Genomic DNA, 20,337 nt, shown 5'->3' on the forward strand with positions numbered 1-20,337 from the left:
CCATGTCTAGCTGTTTCATCTGTTCAGACCTATAGGAAAACTTTAGGTTGAATAAGAGATTTCTTTTGTCTCTGTAAATGATACGAATGCATCATGAAACAAGAGACAGCGTTATTCAAAGGAAGAATAGATGACTGCCATAGACTCTGTGAAGTGAGGAGACGTGTATTGAGAAAATATTGCATCTTTTGAGCTTTTGATAGTTGTAATATTAAAATCTATCGATCGCAGTTCTTGCCGATTTGCCGAATATGTCTTCACTTGGGCGCTAGTGTTGATAGACCTGTAGAGATGCTTGGACTTGGTTTTGGTTTGTGAACAAACAAGGATTCGACATATAGCGGCAATGAGAAGACGAATATATCAGGTACAACTAAATTATTGTTAGTGTAGTGAGTCACTCTACTGGTATAAGTTATGTTTTATTTTAAGAAAGAACAGGTGTTAAGATGCAAGTGGACAGATCTACATCTATATAATATATAGATTAGAACATGTGGACAGATCTACATATATATAATATATAGATTAGAACATGTGGACAGATCTACATATATATAATATATAGATTAGAACATGTGGACAGATCTACATATATATAATATATAGATTAGAACATGTGGACAGATCTACAGTATTTGGACAGAACATTGATTTATATTTAACATATTACAACATTTGCCATTCTAACTTTCAAACTACATATCATGAGAGAAGTTTTTTGTTTTATAAACAATGAGAAGCAGTGAGAGTTTTGCTATTAGGCAGTTTAATAGTGTGAGCAAACAGCTTCTCGTGACGTTATGCTATGACCCGCATCATACGTAAAGCAGTTAGGTATTGCTCTGATATAATGACTTATATTGGCAACCTAGCAATTCGACTTCCGTAGTCTAGTGGGCTAGGTGTAAAACTGGTGAACGGCTTGGTCCGAGATAGAATACTCATTGGTATGAATATTTATTCCAAAATTTTAAGATTTATAGCCGGAGTTCCGACGGACTTTGAGAAATATGTATAGATGTAGATTAGGACATGTGGACAGATCTACATCTATATAATATGGACATTCGGACAAACAATTCCAAGATTCATGAAGGCAAGCACGTAGACTGTTAGAAAGATACACAAACAGACAAGTAGACAGGTACGCAAGTAGATTTGAAAACAAACAGCTGACACACAAGAAGACACATAGACAAACACACAGACAGACAGAAACAAAGGCAGGCTAGGTAGAAAAGGTAGAGAGGCATACAAGTTTGAACATACATAGTGACACATATATAGACAGACACGCGTATACGTGTACAGGCATACAGACACGTAAATAGGTGCACAAGCGATCCCACACATGGTCAATCGATTAGTCAGGTAGGTACACAGACAAACTTTAATAAAAAATAGTGATTCTCAAAACCAATCGGATGCCTCGGCAAATGCATTTATTCAATTGATTGGTTAGTGTACAGACATGTGGCCTGAATGAAGGTTTCGAAGCATCAGCTGATACCAGGGAGCTTTTGAGTTAGCTATCCGTGTGCTAAGTGGCTCATTTGCTAGTGTGTTAAACTCCGTATAGAATGAGTGAGCATGCTGCTATTGCATGCTATTATGCAATTTTTTTGGAGATTTTTCGATAAACTGGAGGCAATAAAATGCTACCCACGCTTTGTCAGCCTTAAATTGCTAAAATCCTTACCTGACAATCCTGCTTGGATTAGAGATGCTCTTTCTAGTATATTTTTATGGCATTTCATAGCAAAGGAAACCATTCGATTCGCCGTGGTAAACATCTTCAACTATATTTTGATGATATGATTGGATGATTGGGGCATGATAGAAATTTATTGATGTTTATCAAACATCGTTCATTGATCTAGTCAAACCGTAACATATGAACCAAAAGTTGAGTAATACTCTGATTCAAAATCTTTACTATAAAGAGATCCGTGTCTGTCTGTCGGTCTGAAACCACAGTTGGAGGCTGGAATAAAGGATTGTTTCATTTGGGATTAGAACTCACAGCACTCCCTTTGTTAACTACCACTCAAACACCTGCACCACTCATCGCGCTCTATGCTCTGTACATTATAAGCACACCTGATAATCTCCCACATCAAACTAGACTGTCAGGATACTAGGCTCGAGTAATTTCCAGCGTATGATGTTCGAAGTTTCACGTGACATTGCAGTTTTTCAAGTGAATATAACGAGGCTGATGAAAAATAAAAATTAAACAAGAAAGTATATAGACGATACCAAAAGAAGCAGTTCGGTTAGAGTAAGCTTTATTTAGACTCAGTTATTTATGTAAGTAGCATCAGGAATCTCTATCATTACCTCTAATTCTGAATCTACATCATACTTTTGTGGCTCTATGGCAGAATACCAACAAAAACTGATAATGTTGATTTATACTATCTCTTTATTAGGTTAGTTTTTTAAGAATCGATTGATTTTAATGCGTGTATTACTTGAAATTTGTATTCTCAAATTTTAGGCTGCCAAATTATTTAAACTAAAAAATCATGCATTCTTATAAGAATGTTTATTCCAACATACAATGGTTTAATAAACAAATAATGTTTTGAGACCGATTAACGCTGTTTCCTAACCCAAATAAACTGTGCATTGTGAAGCCTATTGCTAAAAATCTCTTAATTCCTTTTTGAATCAGGGTATATGCAGAGGTTTTTGTGTACATATAATTACGTTAGACTTTATAGAGTTGCCTCCTCTTTAATAGAAAGGCTAAAACCAATTAGATGATTGTGTTGCATAACATATTTTTGTATTACAAATTGTTGGGTGTAATTTTAAAAATATTAGTTGAAGTTGTGCAAGCATGCCAACTGCCGTAACTTGAAACATGCATGCATACTTTCTCACTTGGTAAAATGAAAAAATATTGAAGTACTGTGAACAAATCAATGATAATTTTTTCATCAGGCATCAATACTATCTTTGGAATTCATTTTATTCAACAATTTTTTATCTATTGTGTACATTTTAAGTCTGTGAATGCTAAACTAGTTTCAAATCCTTAAAGCTTTTGGTGAGTTTCAATTATAAAAGCTTGAGATACTGATGTCTATAGTCTATATCCTTCTCACCCGTATAAACGCACTGTCGCTAATCACATATTTGCAGTTTGTCGAAGTTGTCCTTGCCTAGTAGACTAAAACTAACCACATGCATACAATAGCGTTTATATTACAATTTGAGGGCACAGACTAGTAAAAAATCTGGATACTCCCTCATGCAGCAAGTTATATTACAAATATTCGAATGTAAGGGAGACAAATTCGATTGCTAGCGTTTCCTGTTAACTGTTTCTGTCTTACTAAGCACATACTGATCGCAATTTATTATGTGAATGAAAAGATAGTTACACCTGTTACCTGATGACTTACAGTGTGCTCTTGCAACCAGATAAATATTAAAGCCGTCAGATAATCTTGAAGTATAGGTAAAAAAGTTCAATTGAAACACAACTCTCTTTATACAGAGCTCCCAGGAGTACCATGTTGCATTTACCAGGCTTGTCTGAGATTATTGCTCATGAATTGAAAATTTTTCCCTCATAATAGGCTTTTCCACCTTTGGTGAACCGAGTTCCCAATCAGCTCCGCTAATGGCCAATATGTTACAGCAAGTTCATATATACTTTGGCCCGCTTTTACTATATATATTATTGATTGTGTATGAGTCCAACGGTCATATATATATATATATATATATATATATATATATATATATATATATATATATATATATATATATTAGGCTACATATATCCCATATATATATATATATATATATATATATATATATATATATATATTAGGCTACATATATCCCATATATATATATATATCTATATATATATATATATAATATATATATATATAAAATTGGTAGTTTCCATCAATTATATATATATAACAATAATTTTACATAGGATACACCGATTTTACGTATCCATTATCTTTTCCTTTAAAGTCAGCGGTATCTATGTACAGTGTATATCCTAAAATGTTGGTAATAGAATTAAATGGAACACCAATATTTATGCGCTTGTTGTGACACTCAGGAGTCAATGCGTGTGCTAGAGCGTAGAACTGTACCATGCAATCATCCATAACTAACACAGGAATGAGTAAAAGCTGTGTTGACATCTCGTAGCACGGAAGGTGTTGAAACAGCTTCTTCTTGTTTCAAGCCGTGCGATAAATCCAATTGTATGCGTAGGTTTTAGCAGTATAGTTGTTTAAGACAAGAATGGGCCATGCCTATTGAGAGATGAATATATACCAGTAGAGGTCATTATGAGTAGCTTTGAGTCTGGTATAACAATGAGCGAGTCTATAGATTACAGAATAAACGGTTTATGGCTGGTAAAAGTGTTGAGTAAAGCTATTTAATTGAATAGCTAGACTTGACTAGCGCAGATTGATTCGTATTGTATTTGTATTTGTATTGTATTACGGCTCACTAGTTAGCCGATGTTACATAATATTGTAATATTGTTGCTGTTTATTGCCTACACATATTGTCTGGTTACGGCTGCATAAAACTGCTATTCCGATATATTGTGTTTTTATTGAGAAACTTATAGAATTTTCAAGTGTGCGGGTAGCAAATGATTAATTATATCTGAATAACCAGTAACTTTGGAAAAGCTGCAAAGATCAAGTGCACAGATAAATTGACTGATAGTTTAAAAAATTATTAAGCCAAGCCTAATTGTCTGAACAAGCAGTATGTCTAAAAAAAAACAGGTTCTTCAATAGAACTGACAAGTCAGCAGGCAAACAAGCGAGGTAAACTGAGTTGACAAATAGCAGGTATAGAGTTGTACGAATAAACAGATCGGCTAGACAGACAAGTGAAGTGCTCCCAGGTAAAATAGGAAATGTATCATAAAATGGACAAACAGACAGATATGTAAGTAAATATAAGATTTGAAAGGTGCATAGATAGGGAGGTTAAACAGAAGACAAACAAGGATACATGTAGATAAATCTGCAGCTGACAAAATGACACGCTAGCAGGTGAACTAGCCAAGAGACATTCAATAAGATTAACAGGCAATGAAATAGCAGAGACAGGAAGCGTAGAGATGACCTGATGCATAGAGAAAACCAATAAAGTTAAGTCATGGCAGGCATACAAGGAGCCCAGGCTAATAAATCAATTCCAATATATGCACATATGTACAACAGGTCATCCTAGACTGTTTTGACAATTTTCTATCGACTGTGATAGCAATAAAAATAACACAAATTTTTTAAAACTGAATATCATGATATTGAAACTCCAAGCTTGTAGAAATCAATTAAAAAAGAAATAAAACAAAAACAGTAAATCTTTTTCACACTCTTTCAAAGAAGAGAGATTTGAGAAGTAACTAAAGAAACATAATGATTGCAGTACACTGAGTCTGATAGATTCTGTATATTTATTATAAGTTATATAGAAAAACAAACAGTTTCAGTATGAAGCTCTTGTTGCTGAGGAGAAGCTTTTTAGTTTCATCTATTTCTGATTCTTTCTTACAGAGAATTTTATTCAGTGTGTCATAAGAAATCAATGTTTGGTTAGCAGCAATTTTCATTCCTCGGTCGGCAAAAAGTGCTTCGGTACTTTGGCGATATAAGCCTATCACGAATAAATAGGTCAATCAGTTTGAAACTGCGGAACTAGGCTTGAAATGTATAATACAAAAACTACCCCAAAACTTTGTCATCCTACGTAAGCCAGAAGCGTAAAAATTAGCAAACCTATGCAGCCGAGTTTTTTTATAGCTTATTGGGGCGTAGGGTTCAGTGAGGAAACAACTCCTCAAATTATCCCTGGCTCGGGCTTCAAAGAGTTGAACGCTAAATATGCAAACATGGTTTCTAGGTGAGAGAAGGGGTGTAGCTCAAATCTATGCTTGAGTATCAGCGTAGCCTATCGGTCTTTCAGAAAGACATCCAGTAAGGAAAATGCTGCTGACAGCAATAAAATTTTAACTTTTAACTTGAACTTTAAGTTTTTGTAATTTTAAAATTTGAAAACAACTTTTCAAATCTTTGCTACGAAATTCAAAATGAAGTTTGAGAATTGTTATGCCTATTGCGAAGCGAGTGCCAGGCATGCAAGTAGTGGCGGATTACTAGTGGAAACAATTGCCTGGTACCAAATAATATCCATTAGCGAAAATGTCTAAAGCTGTCCTTGCATTTCCCCAGTAATAATAGGCCAAAACAGGCCTCTTTATGTGTATTCTATAACATAGAACTATATAACCAATCAGGTAGGCTTATATAATTATTACTCTCGCTGCCAAATAGCTTAGCATTTTATAACAGCCTTTAAGTCTCAATTGAAAGCAATAATACTATTCGCAACGTATTATTATAATTCTATAATAATACTTATATTGGAAATGTGTAGACTAGCGCACGGCAGTTTGTCCTGGTCAATTTTGTAGACACGATTTAAATATCTTTTATATTCTTTGTTTTTCCCATCAATTTCCCACATGGGAATCACGATTCATCTTTAACGTTGACTCCCTTATTAGCTAATTGCTGTCTAGTCTAGACTGAGGGTGATGACTTTTCGTCCTCGCCGTCTGCATACTGCGGACACTAGCCGGATGCCTGCTAAGGTATTGTATTTATAAATTACTAGCCTAATGTCAGCGCTAATAGCTCTATTTCTGTTTCTACAGACTATTTGACATTTTAAAGATTGGCTAGATGTCAAGCGATCGTATGCTTTAGCCACTATCTTTAGTTTGCTTTGCGACAGTATCATATCTTGTGTCTTCTGACACCCTCGTATCTTACTATATGACTTTGAGAAGTCTTTCAGCTGTTCACGCTCGTGTTTAAGGCATGTAGCCTGCTGTAAAGATTGCATGAGTATATCTCGATCAACTCTATTTTACTTTATAAGTGTTAATATATAAAAACTCATGAAATGGTTTTAAATTTGTGAAAGCATTTTGCGTATTTTTTGTATTTTACATAAAATCTTGCTATAGATTAGTGTGATATATTTTAAAAATTAAAAAAAGGTTTGTACAATTTCATCAGTGAATAAGTCGAGAAATGAGGACGTCTGTTTCATCTACGCCTCTTCACACTGTTTTTGAAGAAGCCACACCTCTTCCTGCGATGAATGCCTTCACAGACAGCTGGGTAAGTGTGTATATCAGACAGCTTACGATAGTATATGTTACCTAGATCAGGCTAGTAAATAGTAACTAGGTCACGATAGCACATGTAAACTAGGTCATAATAGTACATAGCTTTATTTTTTTGCAAAGAAACTATCCAGTAATAACAGCATCAGTAAAATTTTGTCTTTTTTTGTGCTGCGTTGTTAATTACTATAAAAATAAATGTGGGAAAAGATTTGGACACCATCTAACAGTGAAGCCAAAATCTCATAGTTGGTGCATTCGATCTAATAATAAAAACATGAAACATCTTTTAACATAAACGTACAATGTACCGGCAGCCATTTTATCACTTACAGAGCAATGAAGCTGATGCTCCACTAAATGTTAGTGCTAGAAGCAGTCATCAGTACTCTTTAGTTTCAGGGTTTTTTGGCTATAGACCCTTTTCAGCACGATGTACATCTCTGCACTACAATACAGCCCAAGAGCCTACCAAAACAGCCTTACTTTTTATTCTGATGCTGCCACGATAAGTTGGGCTGTTGACACCCACTTTTGCGCTGCTCATTTTTGCTAAAGTTGAGCAAACTTATTTATTTTGAAACGTAACTGGAAGAATAAGTGACATATAGCAGTAATTTAGTTTCTTTCTTTGAATAACACCTTTTTATTTTTGTTATTTCTTTGTTGACAATAATTTCATTTCAAACAGAAATATTTTCAAAATTGTGCTACACGAGAATGATAAAAAGAGCAATAGTTAGTCAACAAGATCTAATGAATGGTTTGGCGCATTTAAAATACCTGTCTCTGTTAAGAGAACAGATATTAGATAGAGCATTGTATTCATTTGAAGCAGCAAAGATTGCCCAAAACTTCATCACGTGGTCACATTGATCTGCATAGCAGGACCTAATAGTTCTGTCAAGAAAGTTGTAGTCAATGTGGAAAGCATGCGAGCAGCTCAATGCATACTTAAAGGAAATGTTTTTATAAATTTTGATGACAAACTTGTGCTCACATAAGTTCAATAAATGTGATCAAGTTATACAACCGTTCTACACTGCAAGCTCTCTTCTCTATTACTAACATTTCGTGCACCGAAAGTCTAAATCTAAACTGAGCCGCTGCTAAAATAAGACAAGCTTTCTGATAGGCTAGTGGACGGGTCAGGACTTCACTAATTTGCTGACCGTTTCAATCTGCCATGACTCATCTTAGAATACCTGGTCCGCTGTCATGACTTTATAATGCAGGCAGCGCTACAGATCATTACAGAGTCTAAGTTATCAGTGTTAGGTTAGTTTCAGTGTCATAACTTTAGCAATTTTATATACATTTATGTATGAACATTTAACTAGGCCTTACTTCTGGGAAACTAAAGCTGTGAGCTGAGTATAACAGATCAAGCATGAGTTCCTTCTTTTATACAGTTACTTCCATGAAAGAAGGAACTTGTATAAGGGGTTGCTAGCCCTTTATAATATTGTCTACAATGTGATGCCGCGCGCTATTAGCCTTTTTCTAAATTTATAAAACTAGTTGAAATTGTCTACATGAGTAGGCAACTCCATATGTTTAGATTATTTCTTCAATTGAACAGCTGTTCCTTTGATAAGATAAGCTGTATGTATAACCTGTTCTTGTTTGGAGCAATGATATACAGCCCCCCAAAGATAGTCGACGGCTATCATATGGGCGGGGTTTAATAATCGAGCTCTGTTGGGATGAACCCGAACACGGCACCCGAACAAACACATATGCTGAATAAAGCCCCCCCTGTAAATTTACAGATATTATGAACTATAGTGGCTATTTAACCTATTTGTTGAATTCATTTTGTTGTCAAATGTAGTATCCCAATATTGTCACCATTATGATCAGTCAGTAGCCGTTCACAAGCATTCGTGATATTAATAGTCACAATCGTAAAATAGGCCAAATTCGGTTTTATATTTAGATTTTGAGTATGAAAACTACATTCCACAACTTTGCCTGCTGTCCCATCTTATTGGCCAGGTAAAACAATGTGACAACGATGAAAGACTTTGTCATTTTATTTTAAGGGTGGCAAAGTATTAATCAAAAACTATGGAAAAAGGCCGTTGTTCAGGTAATTTTGGGTAAATTATTTTCAACTTTAAGCATATAGAATGTACTACGACCTTTACCAAATTCAAAACTAGCAAAAGTAGGTAGTTTGAAGTGTTTTATTTTGCATGGATCTATTATTTTGGTTAGGTATTACCCCTACATTGTAGAAATTCAAAGTTTGCTATTGTGAACCGCGGGGTCTACTGACTGAATGAGCTAATGAAACGATAACAGCGAGTCGTGTTTTCCGAAACCTAACAAGGCAACGCGACTGCCCCGTGAGAATTGTGTTAGCTCCGATACCCAGGCCAGCCCAATCCTAACAGAGCTCGATCAGTAAACCCCGCCCATATGAGAGCCGTCGGCTATCCTTGGGGGGCTGTATATCATTGTTTGGAGCAGGATGAGTTGATGCCTTCTGTTGCAGTTTATCAGCCTGCTATAATGTACTTGGTAGAGTGACATTTTAAAAGGTTTTTTTTATTTTCATGTCTTTAGACATCGGCTTTTCAAATTTGGCTACTTTGATGCATTTCATTTTCCGTGATCATTTTTGCCCTCTGGCATATATCCACATCTAAACTTACAAACATCTCAACATATAAAATGTTTCACATGAAGCACAAGATTTTAGCAATTATCTGTCCTAACAAATGAATTAATATTCAATATTCCGATGTTTCTCAAAGCATTGCAGTGTCGAAAATCAATTGCTACGTATGCAACTGCTTTTTCCATTGCTAAAATTGCATTAAACTAGTTTTCATTTTTACCTTTGCAATTTTCAAGCTCTCTGAAGACTAGCGGTAATATCAATGGTGGGGAAAAAGGTAATCAGGAAACATAAATAAACACCTTTTGTATTAATTATTTAACAAATCTACGTAAGTGTCTAAAATCTATTGTCAGAAAGTAAGTACAAGCGATGTCCACAAAAGGAAACATTAAAAAATATAAAAATAGAAAAGCTGAGCGTGATAATTAAACATGAAATGCATGAAACATTAAATGTAAAAATCAATAGATATTTAAGCTAGTAATCATGGTCTGAAGTTTATTAGCCCCATACATATATCGCTGTCTTTGCCTCTGAACCATTCACCAACAGCATCGAAGCTGTTTCTACTATGAAGACGAACTTACAACATCAGCCTCTGATTAATGCTTATCGCTTTATTTACTTTATTTACTCAGGTTATTACATAAAGCTTTGTTTTCGTTTCACATGTAGTTTTATGTAGTGATATATATTACTTTACTGACTGATTGAACGATTTGAATGATTTGCTATCATTCAATATGTAGTCACTTAGAACACAGATTACTAAGTTCTTGAACAGAATGAAACAAATTACTGTGTATTACTGCAGGAATAATTGCTAGAACATGTTATTGTTTTAATATATGAAGTAAATCTCAGCACAAACCAGCTAAGGGTATTGAAGATTGACTGTGATCACTAAATAATGTACACATACGTTAAATTAGTTCCAGAATAGTTTTAAGCAGGCTTAAATCTCTGTCTCTCAAGTGTCTCTCAATCACTTTATCAACTTTCTCCTAATCATATCACAAAATATTTGAACATAATGCCAAATTTCAAACTTGCTTGTTTAGCACGTGTGTTACAGGTATTGAAATCCTACGTAAACTATACCTAGAATATTTATATTTATCCTTCCACATATGTCAAACATAGTTTTTTCTTTTTCTTGAATCCAGCATATTACACCCACCATCGTATGTTTCAGTTTATGAACTTTTTATTACTACAACCTACAATTCACTATGCTGACTTTCCAAAATACTATTAGATTACTAACTTTTAAAGCACTTTTGTTTAACTCAATTAATAATTCATGATTTCGGTCTTGTGGTGTGGTATGTAACGAAAAACATCAAATTGTTGATGATCACAATGCCCCTAAGATTTTACCATACATAAGGAGTTAGTAGGACTGCTCGGATATACTTCAATCATATAAACTAGCTACGCCAATGATATAAAACTTTTGCAAGATAGGGGACGGCTATCATATGGGCGGGGTTTAATGATTGAGCTCTGTTGCAATGAACCAGAACATAGCACCAGAACAAAAAACATGCTGAATAAAGCCCCTTGTAAATTTACAAATATTATGAACAATGGTGGTTAGTTTACTGATCTGTTGGTTTCATTTTGTTTTCAAATAAATATAGTTGCGCCAATATTGTCACTGTTATGATCAGTGGGTTGCCATTCACAAGAATTCGTGATAATAGTCACCAGTCGTGAAGTAGCCCAAGTGGTTTTATATTTAGATTTTGAGTATGAAAACTACACTGCAGTTTTGCCTGCTGTTCCATCTTATTGGCCAGGTCAAACAATGTGACAATGATGAAAGACTTTGTCATTTTATATTAGGGGTGGCAAAATATTAATCAAAAACTAGGGAAAAAAGGACACTGTTCGGGTGATTTTGGGTAAATTATATTTAACTTTAAGCATATATTACGACCCCTCAAAAGTGGTAAAAATAGGTAATTTGAAACGTTTTATTTTCCATGGATCCATTTGTTTGGTTAGGTGTTACCCCTATAATGTAGAAATTCAAAGTTTGCTATTGTGAACGGGGGGGGGGGGGCGGGAGGGGGGAGGGGGGAGGGGGGGTTTTTGACTGAATGAGCTAATGACGCGATAACAGCGAGTCGTGTTTTCCGGAACCAAACAAGGCAACGCGACCGCCTTGTGAGATCTATTGTAGTGCCGAAACCCAAGCTAAGACAATTCCAACAGAGCTCGATCATGAAACCCCTCCCATATTATAATAGCCGTCGCCTATCCTTGGTTTTTTTTATATTGCTGGTTACACTATGGACAGCATTACTAGCGATATATGTGACTGGTGGGCTATGCTGCCTACAAATTATTTTCACTCTCAAACTGTTTTGTCAAACTATTTACCTTTTATCTGCAAAAAGACTACAATATTTCAAACGTTGAACATAAAAACTTGCTAATGAGTTTTTCATCATGATATTTAAGCTACAAAGGGTGATAGCAATGTAACCACAGAGATGTTAGATGAGCCAATCAAGATGCATTGTTTGCAATTTAATTGGATAAGTTTAAATCACATATTTGGTCTTACACCACTGTAATAATTATTTTAACTTGAAGCCCAGGAGTAGGAAGTAAAAGGATTTTTAAGTGGCCACTCTTTACTATACATAATGTGCTATACTATACATCTAATAAAATTTTAGTTTTCTTCTTTGCTGCCATATAAAATCTTTCTACATACCAGTAATTTGTGTAGCTAGGAAACTTTCTTGCAAATGTATTCTCTTTAAGGCTGCCTATATAAATGTTCTCAGTACGTGAGACAGAATTATTATCTAGGTCGATGACCCCAAGCCTATGGACTAAAGTTATAGTTTCTTAAGGCAGAGTGAAAGGCGGCCTTCTTAATTAGGAAAATGGCCTTGCTATTGTAGATGCCTAGAAAATGTATTTGCTAATGGAATCTCTGGCAGGTTATTATTTAGCAATTGAAATTGCCGAGAGCTGTCAAAGAGCTCATTGTGTGTAGATATAATGCCACAAGTGACATGGAATAGCTATTAAATACCTCTATGAAAGTACACATCAATAAAGTTTGCTTTAAAATAAAATGGCCAACCACTCCAGACGACGGACTGTCTTAATGTAATCATACCATATAGAGAGTGCTGTTTATATAGAAGTAGCTGTGTGCTGTTTTAACATTATCTCTGAAAAAATTGTAATGAAGTGCTTGCCGCAAAATCCAAAATTAGACCAAACTGCTGTTTCATATCGGTTATACAGTATGACCGGCAATTTCATAGAAAAGCTTGCATTATGAAGTAAAGGTTTTACAGTCCATTACGTCAATATGAGCAAAACTTTAGGGTTAATTGCACTTGGGAGTTGCATAGTCCCTGATCGAAAAGGAAGACAGACATAAATCCAAGCAATGAGTTACTAGGAACTAATACACAAGCAGTTTGGTGAGCTGTGAGAGATTTTCAGATGCAAAAACTATGTGCACAATTTTTCTTTGATATGGAAAGGCGGTTGTGTGGTTCAGTGGTAGAGTGCTAAGCTTTGACTGCAGATGTCAGGGTTTTCAATCTTTTTTTCTAAAACAGTCATCCAACAGTCATATGGATACATGTCTTTAATTATATTAAGCATTGTAAGTCATTTTTAACATTGAATCTCGTCTCTGAACAAGTTCTGATATCCAATGGCATAGTAATTGCCTCTCTTGTTGCTGAACAGATTCTTTGAAGCTACAAACAAAAGATATAGATTCTTTGAGGCTGTACATGAATCAACTATTTTATGTTATTGTGGCAACAGACCGCATGACATATGATTCAGACTTTTAAATGTTTCAATAATCCGCACGACTTCCAGTACCATAGGATTGTTTATGCTCTGTGCTTGAGACAAGATTTTTAGGCCATCTAAAGAAAGAAGGTAACGAAGCAAGGAAAGTGAATCAGAACATTTCGCAAGCAATCAACGGGTTATATACATACAACACGAGCCATAATATCAGCAGGTTATATCGATAACGTTGATTCGAACAAAATAATAGGATACAGCAAAAGAGCCAATGTACCGCAAGCGTCAGAAGTGAAAACATCGAATCATTTTTTCTTTACTAATAAAATCAAGTTAGAATATGCTAATCCCCTTTATATTTATACAAGGGTTGGTGTTTTTGTGTTTCACCAGTTGATTACAAATTAAACCTTGAAGTTTCCAAGTTACCTCTGAATAACTGGCTCTTCATTTTAAAACCAAAAGTCAAACAGTAACTTTGTTAAGAATGAGCCACTTGAAACTAATAAACCAGACTGTTAATGTGCAAATAAAGTTTTTCCCTCGTCGATTTCATATTGACTACATGTAGACTTGGAGTGGTCGTCTCGCAACACTGGTTGCTGAGAAAGAGAGAGTTTATAGTTTCAATACATGTAACCATCCTGAGCTCTATTTCAGTAAAAGCAATGTTATACCATTACAGATCAGATCGAGAACTCCATTTGTTAATAATAGCAGTCAGATATAAAAAAAAATGCTGTCTTTCAAGAATGCAAAATGATAGATACATATAAAGGTGTATTTTGGTATCTTGAAATAACAAAGTGTTAAAAATGAACTTACACCAAGTCTTAGCAGATTTTATCTCAAAGTATAAGTATTTTTTTATTACTTGTGATCGTTTTTGATGTTTGTGGTGATCTGACAGTCAGGATGTTTCAAGATTAAAATTAACGAAACTTAATTGCGGTGAAAATGTTTGGAAGAGAAATGTGAGCCAAAATGACATCATCAGTTGCCTGTCTTTCTCATTATTGATATTGGCTATTGTGTTGAAGTTGCAGCGTTATGCTTTCCATTTGGTCAGTCTCTTTGCTGAAGTGCAACTATAAATGTCATAAGTGCACTTTCGTTTGAATCCGCGTTCCAAGAAAAGATCTCATTCAAACTATAATACCTCTGAACTGGGTGGGTCCACGATGACAATAAATTATATCAAATTGAAGCTTAATGTTTTAGCTTTAGTTTTATATTAATATCATTTTAATGCTGTAATTTTACCTTTAATCTATCTCTTCTACTTTAATAAAGAGTGACAGCAGGCACAACCTACCTCTTCTTATACGGAACAGCCCATTTGATTACACCCGTTTTGACATGTTCTAGATAGCTGGAAGGCTCTATAAGCTTTCCAAAAGTTTTCTGTTTATTTTACATGTTATAGTGGTGCGTATGGATCAATATTGACCTGACTGTTTAATAGTTCCGTATTTTAAACTCTAAGCTATGGTTACAGACGTATACTATTGACCTGTTATTGCACCTCATGTAAAAATGCACCCATTTGCTTATTATTAAACATTAAAATTCACTAATGGTTAGTTTCCAAAACACTATCTACTACTTGAACTATAATGAGCCTAATCAATTGGCGTTAAAGCAATGTTAGCTCAAAAGCTTCAAAGAAATGAATGAAAGGTTTTACCTTAGACCAGGGTTTTCATATTAGTTTCATCGTTGAACCCCTACTGATGAGGTCACTTTCACAACCCCTTGTTTTGAATGAAACAAAAACGGTTCAGAATTTAATAAAACAAACTTATTTAGAATATATGAAAACGGCACGTAATTGAAAGGTCATTCTAAGAAGAGTCTAATGTTTTCACACAGCAACCTATGAAAACAACATAGTTTATGACTTTTGTATGCCTCTTCTCTTCCCTGTTACCTGGTCCAACTGTGGGTCCTTATGGGTGAATGAGTTGATACAAAACAACGTCGTGATTTTTCTTTACTGAGACTAGCTGGTAGGAGGGGGATAGCTATGAAAAAATCTTAACTCCGAATTTTTTGCGACGACAAATATACATTTTTTTTCTTTGAACACACTTAATCAGTAAGCTCTCTAAACTGATACACATAGTTACTCAGCATTTGCCAAAAATATAAAGATCACCACTAGTGGAATCTCCCTTGATATCAGGATACTGTATTGCTTACTTAGCCAAGGATAGAAGTACAAACGACCGCCTCACACCTGTGCGTGAGCATGACAATATTTTAAGGCACTCAATTTTTGAACTTAATGACATGTGTGGAGTGAGTTCATAGGACCTGACCACCCTGCATGCTATTCTCTCATCTTCAATCAGTTCTTATTCTCAATACACAATATAGTATACCATTATTTACTTTGCATAATGAATTAACTCGAAACAAGAAAATAATCACAAAGTATACAATTTCACTTCTAGTGACTACAACACGAATCTGTCTGTGTGTGCTCATTGAGTCCAATTTGTGTTTAATTGTTTTGGCAAACCGCATAGATGAAGGTCGTTGAAGTGTATCGCTTGCCATTCTTATTCGTCAACATAACCTCCTCGCATCTGAGCTCCTCGATCAATTACGAACCCTTTACAATCAGCCTTTTATAATTTATGCATACCTTAACAAGCTTAAAATCTAAAAGGTAATTGCTTGGCTTAGACAGTCTTCCTTTGCCTAAAGTGGCAAGCGATACTCACAGGCTATTTAACGTGGAGACTTGAAAAGAGGCACCGACTTGGCCGTGTTATCAATGTAAGCAAATGCACCGTATGTTAGCAATGAAACCTAACAAAGCATAAAAGCGAATTTCCTTTTTTGTTTTATAAAATATTATAATAGACGTTTGAGTGGAAGCGGCCTCAAACACTTGGACATGTGGCAGCGCAGACATCGGACTAGTTTAACGTATAGCAACTGGAAATGGTTTAGCTGCAAATGAAAAAGCATTTGTGTGCTGAGCGCGTGCAAACGTGGAGATGCTGAGGAAGGAGAGATATCTCCCTCCCTTACCAAGTTACGAATACAAGTTTGCGGTGAGTTTAGATTACCCAAATAATTTAGGCATGTTACGACTTATAACCTTAGATGTTTGGTGGTGTGTTTAGCTTTTTCACCTATTTGGGCTTTCTGAAGAGGTTATATTAGCCTTCAGAATGCTAGAGATACTGTAATATGAGGAGTTTATTGACATCCCATGAAGCGATATTTCTTGTGGTTTGTTTTGACTGTTGCTAGTGTGGGCACCATGAGTGTTGAGCAAATTGTTTTATATTAAGTGGCAAGATGAAAGGGAGATGAGAAGAATTCAGCATTGAATAACACTTGAATGGCAAGAGGCAGCAATTTCCACTCTGAATAATAATGTGTCTGCTGTCATTCAATCTATGCACATCAATTCACTGACACTCATTCACCTGTTGTTCAAATAGATCTTCTTCGACTGCTCATGGTTTGTGTGTCGGATTTCATGATTGGTGTCAATATAACTCGTCCGTTCCTTCAACTCTCCCCGTGAGTGTTAACTTTTGCGTTCATTTCTATTGAGCCGCCGCATGAAGCACAATGGTGTGTATTAATCCAGAGAGTCAGGCTAAAGAGCAACCTATTATATAGTTTTATTTGGATCAATAAAATCAGTGTACATATAATTATGGATCGACACAGGCTGTCCTCGTGGGCTCAGCAACACTTATAGACGTTTGTTCTCTTCGCAGCTCAACAGTCTGATTGGTGATTGGTTGACTGTATTTTTATACAGGTTAAACAGTTTGATTTGCTTGCGCTGACTCTGGCAGCATTTGAAACGTGTTTGCCAGTCATAGTATTGCTATGTTCGGTCTTTGGGATTTATCCAGCTTTTGGAGTTTCTTACTGTCTTGGACTAAAGATAATGGCGAATTATAAACTTTCTGCTATGTCAGTTTTACCACCATTGCAAGTAGGTGGCTTTGTTTTTATATTTAAAAGGTGGTAAGTTATGTCTAAAACATTTAGAAGTTTGTTTACAGTAGCTTAGACACCATTTTGGTTGCATCAGTCAGCCAACATGGCTCACAGAAGTATCCTTCTTAGAGGTTTTGCCCTACCATTCTTCGAAGTGCTAATCAATTCTCAAAACTGTTTTGCTGTAAAGTTATTGTTAGGGATATTGTTGTAGAGTCCACAAACAAATGCAATAAACAGATCGCACAGACTAGGTGACAGTCTCAGCCGGTACCCGACGCAGATATCTATTACCAGCACCACCAAACCCAGCAAGAACAAGAACCACCACCACAGCACTGAGGTATAGACTGAAAAAATAGTGCGTGGCTGAGCAGTAATAAATATTGAGCATCGAAGTATGAATAGAACCATACAGAATTATTTGTATATAATATATCTATTGCGATAAGATATCCATTGGTTGAACTCCTTCATTGTTAGAAGCTTGGCATACAGCAAACTATTTACGGTGTATCAGAGAGGCTTAGTAATCTGGCAGATAATAAACAAATGAGCCTTTCACAACCTTATGTATTCCCATGTTGTACTCTGCTAAAGTTTAAACGGCTGTATATCAATTTAATTACTCTTATACTAAATCCAAGGGCACGCTGTTGGACAGTAAGTCACCTAACATCATCTAACAAAACATGATGAGGTACTACTTGATAGTAAAAGTCAACTTGTAGATCCAACTGTCTTATAGCCACAGTTTATTGTTTTTAGAAGTTGGTGACTGCGACTGTCCTACCCTCCCTCGGAGGTGAACCCAACAAGGCCACAAGGCTATATCATAGTACAAGTCATTTATCTACAACAAATGCTCACTTAGCCAACTCAACAGAGCACTTGCCGCAGCTGAAGTTAAGCGACAGCGGGCTTTTGCGTCAACCATCTCCTGACACCGATGTGCGGAAAGACAAATATGGAAATCACCTACCACTTTCACCACAAGGTAAATTGTAACCTTAATGCGGAGTTAGATTTAATAAGAAGTAAGCTAAACAGGTGATGAAAATAAGGACACTGTTCTGTTGGAAAGAGTTCTCTGTTACATGAAACAGCACTGTAAAGCTGAGAAGGACTAGTAACGCAAGCTGTATTGGTTGAGGATAGTATGATTGGTGTTAGCCTAGAGGGATCAAGTGTTGTCTGAAGTACGCAGACTGTGTGCCCAGACTAAACAAACGGTGGTTATATTATTCTATAGCTAAACTCGAGCAGTGTTTGTGTTCCGATGCTCCGGCAAATTATAATTTTACTAGCTAATTTAATATGGGAAATTGCTGTTATCTAATCAATACTGTTTTAAAATATAGTAATACATTGATGAAATTTCGACAGCTATTGAGTTGATTCAAATCCGTATAAGTTAACTCAAGTCTGTGTTTATTTCTTCGTGACAATGAGCTTAAGACATACCCACTCTGCTTTCTTGCTCACTCGATTTATATAATTAGATTTATTAGACTACCATTACTCAATGAATGTCTGTAAAACTTAATCACGGCCAAAAGTTTTCTGTTTACATAAAAGGCAACTTTAATTCTGTTTGATGAAATCAAGACTAAGGCAGCCGACAGAAACTAACTAATCAAACTTTCAAGGTTGATCTCAAAAAATTTGAATGAATTTTGAACTTCATGGCTGTTTTTTGACCTCTAACGCAGCGCTTGGTTGTTAACAGGTAACTTAACAGCACACAACTTTATAATATGCTAATGAAATAAAGTTGCCAAAAATGCCAGGCGATACAACAGTAAGCTCAGGTTGTCAGTAAGAACTTACTGAGAACCCTCTGAGAAGTAACTGAAAAGTCATTGACAAAAACTGATAGGTTAATGACAAGGCACTGAGAAGTAACTGAAAAATAACTACCAAGTCACCAGCAATCAACTGATAAATCACTGACAAGTGACTGCAACTTACTTTTTAGTGAAAATTAATGTGTCTTATCAAAGTTCTTGTTATATTTTGCTATATATTTTAAACTTTAAAAGGTTTTTTGGCTCATATCGACTGTTTTATGTACTTATTGTCAATGCTTGTCACCTTATTAATTTTAGCTAGATTTTGAAAACCGCTTGGGTAACCACACTGGTAACATATCTGATCTGCGATCCAACCATGTTAACCTAAAGTGCTCCCAACTATATTTTTACACAGCTTAATTAAATACAAGCAAAACCTTTTTTTTTGCTTTTAGATGCCTTAAAACAGTTTCGGAACCGACTCACTGAATATGAACAGACAGAAATTTTAGAGTATCCCGAGATTTGGTACCTTGGACTTGATTCTCAAAAAGTTCAAGGTCGAATTGAATCTGCACAGAATCATGGTTATGATGACGACAATGGAACATATGTAAAGGTAAAAACTTTTATTTTGTTCAATTGTAATGTTATATTGTTACATTATTTTAGGTCTTAGATTTTTATGCTCAATACCATATAAAATTGGACGAGATTAATTTGAATAAATACATTATTGGTTTTGGTTAATAAAGCTGTAATTCGACAGCGAAAACAGGTGACACAAAAACCGTCTGGTCTTAAAATACGTTTTCGGTCAAATCGACAGTACTGATTAGGTTTCAGTCTGGCAGACGATTGCCTAAACTGGAGTTCTGTGGAAGACAACAGTTTAGAATATGCTGAAGTAGTATCTGTTCATAGGTGTTGCTACAAAGTTC

The 20,337-nt window shown here is 35.4% G+C and overlaps 1 protein-coding gene across 1 annotated transcript in view; it reads left to right on the forward strand.

Moving 5' to 3' along the window:
- Positions 1 to 7,106: 7,106 nt before the first annotated feature.
- The window catches only part of LOC137394302 (dual specificity tyrosine-phosphorylation-regulated kinase 4-like), a 28,201-nt gene continuing 14,970 nt past the window's right edge, over positions 7,107 to 20,337 (forward strand). Inside the window, exons 1-5 of the mRNA XM_068081020.1 lie at positions 7,107 to 7,196; positions 17,419 to 17,598; positions 17,818 to 17,946; positions 18,372 to 18,600; positions 19,852 to 20,015. Coding sequence (XP_067937121.1) covers positions 7,107 to 7,196; positions 17,419 to 17,598; positions 17,818 to 17,946; positions 18,372 to 18,600; positions 19,852 to 20,015 — 792 coding nt within the window. The remainder of the gene's footprint in view (positions 7,197 to 17,418; positions 17,599 to 17,817; positions 17,947 to 18,371; positions 18,601 to 19,851; positions 20,016 to 20,337) is intronic.

This window comes from Watersipora subatra, chromosome 4, assembly GCF_963576615.1.
Source record: "Watersipora subatra chromosome 4, tzWatSuba1.1, whole genome shotgun sequence".
NCBI lineage: Eukaryota > Metazoa > Bryozoa > Gymnolaemata > Cheilostomatida > Watersiporidae > Watersipora > Watersipora subatra.